Genomic DNA, 8,479 nt, shown 5'->3' with positions numbered 1-8,479 from the left:
GAAGCCACAGGTCAGCACGGTGAGGCTTCTAGAGAAGAGAAGAAAAAAACGAGCGTTAGCAAGTGACCAACAGAAAAAATATAATTTTCGTCAAGGCGGATGGGCCCCCTCCAACCGCTGTGGGGAAACACAAGATAACACGCTGTCCGACCAACAGCACCTTGCGCCACCACCAGTTTCACTATCGTGGTAACCAAGAAGAAAAAAAGAGAAGGAGGGAGGATCTTACCGGACACCTGGTCCTCCGCTATGCAATATCTTGACTTGCTGTTTTGAGGAGGAAGAGAAGGGATTCGACGGGGGAAATCACCGCCCAAAAACAGGGGAACAATGACCACCGGGTCAAGTCAAGTAACCAGTCAAGACCACAGCCCTTACCAAGGGGATGACTACTGGACCAGAGAGAACAGGAACATCAAGGGAACAAGATGAGAAACTAGTGTTGTAGTCCCAGTGAAGCAGCAGCGTATGCCCCCCAGCATGCGACCCATGCCAGAGGGGTGTGAGGGGGCGGGCTCCACCCTGGCAGCCACATACCTGGGCCCTGGGCTGTGGGACACAGGGGGGAAGTTAGGGACTGCTCTCACCCAGCGAGGGGGCCAAAGACCCACGCCCAGCAAGGACCGCAGGGGCGGACGGGATGTCGAGGGTCATGTGGAGTGTTCCTGAGGTTGAGGTTTACTGAGCCCAAACAAAAAACATCTCTTCTCTTTTCCTCCTCTCCCGAATTCGGTATTTGTTGTTTACACTTTAGTAAGCGTCTTAGGTAGGAGATCGGAGATGAAGATGTATAAATGAACAACATGCGTCCTTTCTGTTTAGTGTTTTGTTCGAACACCCCTGTAGTCCTGAGCGCCGCAGATGTTAGAACCTCCAACTCATGGACACCTCACCCCCCCCTCGTCCTCTGGGGTTGTTCTATTGCCCCCCTCGCTGGGGGAGAGCAGTCCTAACTTCCCCCCTGGTGTGTCCCACAAAAGTCCCAGGGCATTGTGGCTGCAGGTGAGACCCCGTCCTCAACCCCCCTCTGAGCATGGGTCAGCTGGGGCCGCGCTGCAACTCACTGGAGACATAACACTTCTATTTCTCTCTTTTGATTCCCTTGATGTTCCTGTTCTCTCTTGGTCCAGAGTTCACCCTTGGTAAGGGCTGTGGTCTTGACTGCGTTTACTTGACTTTGGATCCGGGCATTCTGTTTGGTGCATTTCCCCGTCCCCCTCCCTCCTCAAACAGCATGTAAGAGTATTCATCATGACCCAAGGTGTCGGTAACGATTCCCCCTTCCCCCTCTGCTCTTTTCTTCTTGGTTACCATAGTGGACCTGTGGTTGGGCAAGTGCTTTGGTCGGCAGGTGTTTTTGGTTTTCCCAAACAGCCGGTGGAGGGCCTGAACGAAAAATTAATATATTTTTCTGTGTACTTGCGAACACTCTTTTTTTTCCTCTACCACTCCCTCTTTTCCTCCCTTTACCCACTCTCATACCACCTCCCCTCTCTTTTCTCCCTTTACCACTCTCTACCACTCCCTCTCTTTTCTTCCACTTCTACCACCCTGTCCTCCCTTTACCACTCCTCTAACTCCCCTCTCTTTTCTCCCTTACCACTCTCTGACCACTCCCTCTCTTTTCTCCTTTACCACTCTCTTCTTTCTCCCTTTACCACTCTCTACCACTCCCTTCTTTTCTCCCGTTTACCACTCTTCTACCACTCCTCTCTTTTCTCCCTTTAACCACTCTCTAACCACTCCCTCTTTTCTCCCTTTTACCCACTCTTCTACAACTTCCCTCTCTTTTCGTCCTCTTTACCACTCTCTACAACTTCCCTCTCTTTCTCCCCTTTTACACTCTCTACCACTCCCTCTCTTTTTCCCCTTTACCAACTCTCTACCACTCCCTCTTTTCTTCCCCTACCACTCTCTACCCACTCCCTCTCTTTTTCTCCTTTACACTCTCTACCACTTCCCTCTTTTCATCCCCTTTACCACTCCTCTACCACCTCCCCTTCTTTTCTCCCTCTTACCACTCTCCTACCACTTCCCTCTTTTCTCCCTTTACCACTCTCTACCACTCCCTCTCTTTTCTCCCTTACCACTCTCTCTACCACTCCCTTTTCTCCCTTTACCACTCTCTACCACTCCCTCTCTTTTTCTTCTTACTACTCCATCTACCCCACTCCCTCTCTTTTCTCCCTGTACACTCTCTGACCACTCCCTCTTTTCTCCCTCTCTTTTGTCTCTCTCCCGTTTCCCCCCTTTCCAGGCAGTTGCAGCAGTCAGCAAATGCAGAGTTGGGGGGAGGGAGGAGAGGAGAATGGTCTGTCACGAGGCAGGACCAGGTTACATTTCCACAGGTAAGACTAAGCACTGACTAAAACACACACCTAACTGGGGCCTTAACCCCACAAACATTGCCCTCCATTCCCAGCCGGCGCTCCACTGACCTGCTTGATCCTGTGGCTATCCTCAACTGTTATGATGGGGTGTGATGTCTTGGGGAGGCGAGACCGTTCTATTGTTCGCTTGTATACATGGACAAGTTTGTCTATTGTTCTGTACCCTACCTCCAAGCCTTTAGTGAGATATTGACGCTGGTTGACCATTGTCCATGTCAATGGCCTGTCCAGGCCCGGTGACCGGCAGCTGCGAACACTGACCACAGTAAGGGACCATGGACAAGGCGCAGAGATGCACCCCTCCTATGTACCCCAAGCCCAGCACCAGGCAAGGTTCCTGCCACTCCACTCTGCCCCCGGAGTACGCCATCTACCCTCAGACACAACAACCAACTACACCACTGCCCAACCGCTTCCAACGACACATTCACGCAGGTATGACCACTAGCCTCTGTTCGTACTGTTTTTTTTAAACTGATCTAAGACGGCAATGTTATACTGGAATTAAGCGATTGTAACTTTCCTGTTATTTGAACTCAATTCCAGGTCAGTAGGGATGCCCACTCAGATTGGTTTGCAGTTCATCCCACTCCGGCCAGGCCAGATGCTGGCTCAGATGTCCCGTCAGAACGGGCACCCCCCCTCCAACAGCAAGCCCCCTACAGGATGGCAGCCGGTGGGAGCTGGCCGGGGCCAGCGGCGGGGGCCTAACCCACCCCTTTAACAACCCAGGGTGAAGCGACAGCTGGCAGCTGCAGTAGAAGCTGGTCCAAACAGCCCTGAAGTTTAGTAGATCCTCGTTTTGCACCAAATTGCTACAGATGTTAGAATTCTTAAATTTAAGAACTTCTAACAAGGCAGGCAAAAAATAATCCTGCCAGCAACAGGAAATATGAATTATTTTTGGTGTGAATATTAATTTTTTTGCGTGAAATTACAAATGGTTCAGAAGCTTTTTTTAAACCTCCCAAATAATATAAGTTTAAAAATTGGCTGGCCCAATTGCGGGACAGTTTCCCCCGTCTCGAAACAGGGTTATCCAAATTTTAAATCCTACCAATCTTAGCTGGCGTGATCACTAATAATTGCCTGAATATCGGCGACGTAAATGGCCAGATGTTTTGACGTGCTATGATTGAATGGCGATTCTTGCTCAGTAACGTTGCTTATCTTAGGCGTTGTAGAAATCGGCAGCAGCCGTCAATTGCTGCTCTATGTATTAAGGTAACACAAGCGCCCAGTCTTTGGACTTTAGGTGCTATCTGATCTCTATGTTTTTTGAGATTGCCTTAGGGGTTTCGAGCCTTGTTCATGGACACTAGTCAAAATTTTACACATACAGTGACCACTCTCTACCACTCCCTCTCTTTTCTCCCTTTACACTCTCTACCACTCCCTCTTTTCTCCCTCTCTTTTGTCTCTCTCCCTTTCCCCCCCTTTCCAGGCAGTTGCAGCAGCAGCAAGCAGAGTTGGGGGGAGGAGGGAGAGATGGTCTGTACGAGGCAGGACAGGTTACACTTCCACAGGTAAGACTAGCACTGACTAAAACACACACCTAACTGGGGCCTTAACCCCACAACATGCCCTCCATCCAGCGGCGCTGCACTGCTGCTTGATCCTGTGCTTATCTCAACTGTATGTGTGATGTCTTGGGGGCGAGACCGTTCTATTGTTCGCTGTAACATGGACAAGTTGTATTGTTGTACCTACCTCCAAGCCTTTAGTGAGTATTGACCGCTGGTTGACCATTGTCCATGTCAGATGCCTGTCCAGGCCGTGACCGCAGCTGGAACTGACCACAGTAAGACCATGGACAAGGCAGAGATGCACCCCTCCATGTACCCCAACCCAGACCAGGCCAAGTTCCTGCCCTCCACCTCTGCCCCCGGAGTACCCATCTACCCTCAGGACAACAACAACTACACCACTGCCAACCGCTCCAACGACACATACAGCAGGTATGACCACTAGCCTCTGTTGTACTGTTTTAAACTGATCTAAGGGCAATGTATACTGAATAAGCGATTGTAATTTCCTGTTATGAACTAATTCCAGGTCAGTAGGGATGGCCCCTCAGATGGTGCAGYCATCCCACTCCGCAGGCCAGATGCTGGCTCAGATGTCCCGTCAGAACGGGGCACCCCCCTCCAACAGCAGCCCCCTACAGGGAGGGGCAGCGGTGGGCTGGCCGGGGCCAGCGGCGGGGGCTAGACCCCTCTTCAACAACCAGGTGAGACAGCTGGCAGCTGCAGGTAGAAGCTGCAGCCTGAAGTTTAGATCCTCTGTTGTTGCCCAAAGTGCTACAGATTTAGAATCTTAATTTAAGACTTTTCTACAGCAGGAAAATATTCCTGCAGCAACAGGAAATATGAATTATTTTGTGGATTATAATTTTTTTGTGGAAATTACAAATGTCAGAAGCTTTTTTTWAAACTCAAATACAATACAAGTTTAAAATTGGCTGCATTGCAGGACAGTTTTCCTTGAACAGGGTTATCAAATTTAAATCCTACATCTGTAGCTGGCGTGATGGGGATGAGTRCTCTGAGGTTCTTGCATCTCTGTATCTTAGYGTTGTAAAGGACCTCATCTTTTATCCCCTGTGTAATCTCWGTTTTGAGTATCACACCCAGACAGTTTCAACAGTAAATGCATAACAGAAACCTAGTACGTTCATAAAGTGTGAATAWTAWCATGGTGGTTTTCACCACCCGCCCAGCAGGTGGYGCCCCAGGCAGGGAAGGCCCTGTCTCCCCAGTTTGCCATGGGGAGTTTTGTGGGGGGCTCTTCCTCCTCATTTGGGGTGATGCCCACCACTGCCGCTCCGACCCCCACCACGGGGGCTAACTACCCAAATATCAACCCCCGCGCCAGCCTCAATACCAACGGATATGGTACGTGACCCTGAGAGAGTGTGCGTGTGCGTGTGCGTGTGTGTGTGTCAACAACTACAGTAGAGTGTTTTTATGTGTTTGTGTATGCTGGTGTAGTTAGATACTGACTCGCACATTGTCCTATCTCTGATAGATGGCTTGGGGTCGGGGCAGCAGTTTCCCTCCAGGGCAGCGGAGGCAGGTGGCCCAGTGGCAGGGCCAGCAGCAAGTCAGAACAGCGCAGAGCAGCACCCCCACGCACAGAACAACCAGCCTGACATCTTCCCTGTAAGTCTCTCTCCCTCTACCTATATCAATCTGCCTTTCTCTTCCCCATGTCTCCATTCTTTTGTGTATTTGTTATGTGTTGTCATGTTGCTTTGAAGTTAAACTCTCGCTCTCTCGCTCTCTCTCTCTCTAGGATGTTCTCGCCATGCTGGACCAGCCGGCCAACTCAACAACGATGACTTTGAGATTCCCATCTACCCCTCTTCGAGAGTGACCCCAAATACACTCTTCCACTTACCTCTCTGTCTCTCAAATGTCTCCTCTCTCATTTGGTGCACTTTTGCTCTCTTTCTTTGCCTTCGTGATCCAAAGAGAGCATGTCTAATTATCGGTCAGATGATTGCACGGCCAGGATGGAGAGAGCGAGTTAATCAGGGAAAAGAAAGAGTGAAATCAAGTATAGGTATGCAAATGCAGGTTCAATAAACACGTGAAAGGGGGAGAGAGAGAAGAGATTCAGGTTCAATGATAGTTGGGCAAATGTAAAATGACACATCTGTAGCCAGCACTGCCCAAGCTCCACAGCCAGTGGATTAGTATAGCCTAGCATGCATAGCAGCCACACACACACCTCCAGCACCTGCAGGCATGCACAAGGCCCTGGAGGCAGGAGGCACTGCTTCACCAGTAACACACAATCGCACCTGAGGCATGCACAAGGCCTGAGGCAGGCACTGCTTCACCAGTAACACACAATCCCACCTGAGCATGCACAAGGCCCTGAGGCAGGCACTGCTTACCAGTAACACACAATCCCACCTGAGCATGCACAAGGCCCTGAGGCAGGCACTGCTTCACCAGTAACACCACAATCCCACCTGAGCATGCACAAGGCCCTGAGGCAGGCACTGCTTCACCAGTAAACACAACAATCCCACCTGAGCATGCACAAAGGGCCCTGAGGCAGGCACTGCTTCACCAGTAACACACAATCCCACCTGAGCATGCACAAGGCCCTGAGGCAGGCACTGCTTCACCAGTAACACACAAACATGGCCTTTCACTAACAGAGTCAGCTGTGTGTTTAGATCTGTGCTGCTCCACTGGTCTGTACATCATATGGATAGATCAGTCCAATCATTCACTTGAARTCTCAGGCAATACAGGTGATCTACAGCTTTGGGGGAATATGTGGCAATATATATATGGGAATATTCTGATCTGAAGCCTGTGAATATCCTCTATCTGCTCCCCTCGCTGTTTTAGCTTAGCGACCCTTAGCATGTTCAAAAGGACACTGTCCTCACGCAGGCTTTTTAAACTTTGGGCAGATTTATACAAACACTGTACAAACACTTTTATATTTGTACACAGTGTACATTGACGATGTCACCTATGAATGTGGTTATGGTGGTTTCAGGTGGAATAGAGGGGGAGAGAGATGTCTATGACTAGTAAAGGGAAGAGGGGGATATGAAACTAGAACCTGATCTATTCCTACATATACCCAGTATATAAGTCAAGTGTTTATATACAGTTATATGTCTACTGGAGGTGTTTGTATAACTTTATTGATCTCAACCTGAATGCACAGCAATCCCAGGGTCCCTTTCTCACTCGTTTGTATTCCTTCCTCTGTTGCCCAGGGTTACACAGCACACTCTTCCTCCTCTCACGCTCTTCCTCAATCACCCTCCCAAGTGTGTTTTTTTTCTCTTCTACTTACACTAGGAAAAGGAAAAGGAAAAAAATACATTGGAAAGCAATAATTTACGAGCAGGAATGATGTTATTTTTTAAAGCCATTCTTTGTTGTCCTACATGTTTTTATCTTGATTATTGTTCTTGAATATGGAAATACACAGTAAATAGTAATGATTTGATTGATTGAAATTTTCCCCAACTGATGTTTTTATTTTCTGGCCTTTTGATTGGCTCTCCCTGTTTTGTAGCCCTCTCCATTGCTACTTCGTGATAGGTTGTTTTTGATGTATATTGATCAGGGCATCTTGTTCAGGACAGAAAGGTCTTGTTTAGAACTGACAAGATTCCTCATTCAACATGACACAGAATCATGCCATGATGTTTGGCCTGAAATTCAAGTCATCCTAATCATGTTCCAAACACATGACCCAATAATCAACCCATTGATTATTCAATCAAAAATGAAATATATAATGTGAACAGGATCTCTCTTCCTCCCATCTATAATCAAACAGGGTTCCAAAACAGGCCATTGTTTACACGTGCACATTTAATCTGGTCATATTAGTCAGGCAGGCTGTCTGCACTGAGGAAAGTATTCACACAAAGGAAGCGCTTGAGTCTGACTCAACACAGCTCTCTGTGCCTTAGGTCTGCTGGTAAAAGTTGAATCATACTACTATTTACACACGTATCCCTATCTAACACACAGAGATATGGGTATACATTAAGTTGTACATTACCTGAATATGGATCCGTAATGTCTGCTGCAGTGTGTCTCTGTAAGGAACTCTGTTCCAGATTGGTGGAGAATAACTTCAGCCCTCAGCTCACACGTCTCATTCTTTTATTTTCCTTACTGGACTGTAGACGGTGTGTCCCCATGTGTACGTAACGTCCTGCTGCGTGTCTGCGTCACAGTGTGCATGTCTGCATGTCAGAACGGGTTAGTGTGTGTGTCCACGGAGCTAGTTAAAGGCAGGGGTTTTGCAGTGTTGCCTTTATTCTCTGTTGCTGAAGGGATCAGGTTTCAGCTAAAAATACTGTCCAGTGGGGAGGATGGGTGGGGCTAGCGTATGTAGCATGTAGCGTATGTAGCATGCATGTGTGCGACTAAGATTTGTCAATACATGCTCTTCAAGACTGAATGAGTTAAATTAGTGTTTGTTAGTGCTGGGCTAGAACAAAAGCCTGTTCACCCTGTATCTCTCCATGGTTGGTGACGCTGATGGTGTTCTTTAGCCATCTAGTGTTCGTCATTGGTACTAAACACATCTAATGACAG

The 8,479-nt window shown here is 48.3% G+C and overlaps 1 protein-coding gene and 1 long non-coding RNA gene across 2 annotated transcripts; one reads left to right on the top strand and one right to left on the bottom strand.

Moving 5' to 3' along the window:
* Positions 1–1,484: 1,484 nt before the first annotated feature.
* Positions 1,485–3,799, bottom strand: LOC139026879 (uncharacterized). Its single transcript, XR_011478826.1, has 3 exons — positions 3,772–3,799; positions 2,033–2,089; positions 1,485–1,521 (listed from the first exon to the last, which is right to left on the bottom strand). It is a non-coding gene; the product is annotated as an uncharacterized lncRNA (long non-coding RNA).
* A 32-nt stretch (positions 3,800–3,831) lies between these two features.
* Positions 3,832–7,369, top strand: LOC112078766 (aryl hydrocarbon receptor nuclear translocator-like). Its single transcript, XM_070442133.1, has 7 exons — positions 3,832–3,916; positions 4,152–4,348; positions 4,446–4,620; positions 5,110–5,284; positions 5,418–5,551; positions 5,685–6,396; positions 6,459–7,369. The coding sequence occupies exons 2-6, from the start codon at positions 4,152–4,154 to the stop codon at positions 5,763–5,765; spliced, it is 762 nt and encodes a 253-aa protein (XP_070298234.1). The 5' UTR covers positions 3,832–3,916; the 3' UTR covers positions 5,766–6,396; positions 6,459–7,369.
* The last annotated feature ends 1,110 nt before the right edge of the window (positions 7,370–8,479 follow it).

Source organism: Salvelinus sp. IW2-2015, unplaced genomic scaffold (genome assembly GCF_002910315.2).
Source record: "Salvelinus sp. IW2-2015 unplaced genomic scaffold, ASM291031v2 Un_scaffold6216, whole genome shotgun sequence".
Lineage (NCBI taxonomy): Eukaryota > Metazoa > Chordata > Actinopteri > Salmoniformes > Salmonidae > Salvelinus > Salvelinus sp. IW2-2015.
The sequence above is the reverse complement of the archived record's forward strand: the minus strand, read 5'-3'. Positions and strand labels throughout refer to the sequence as shown.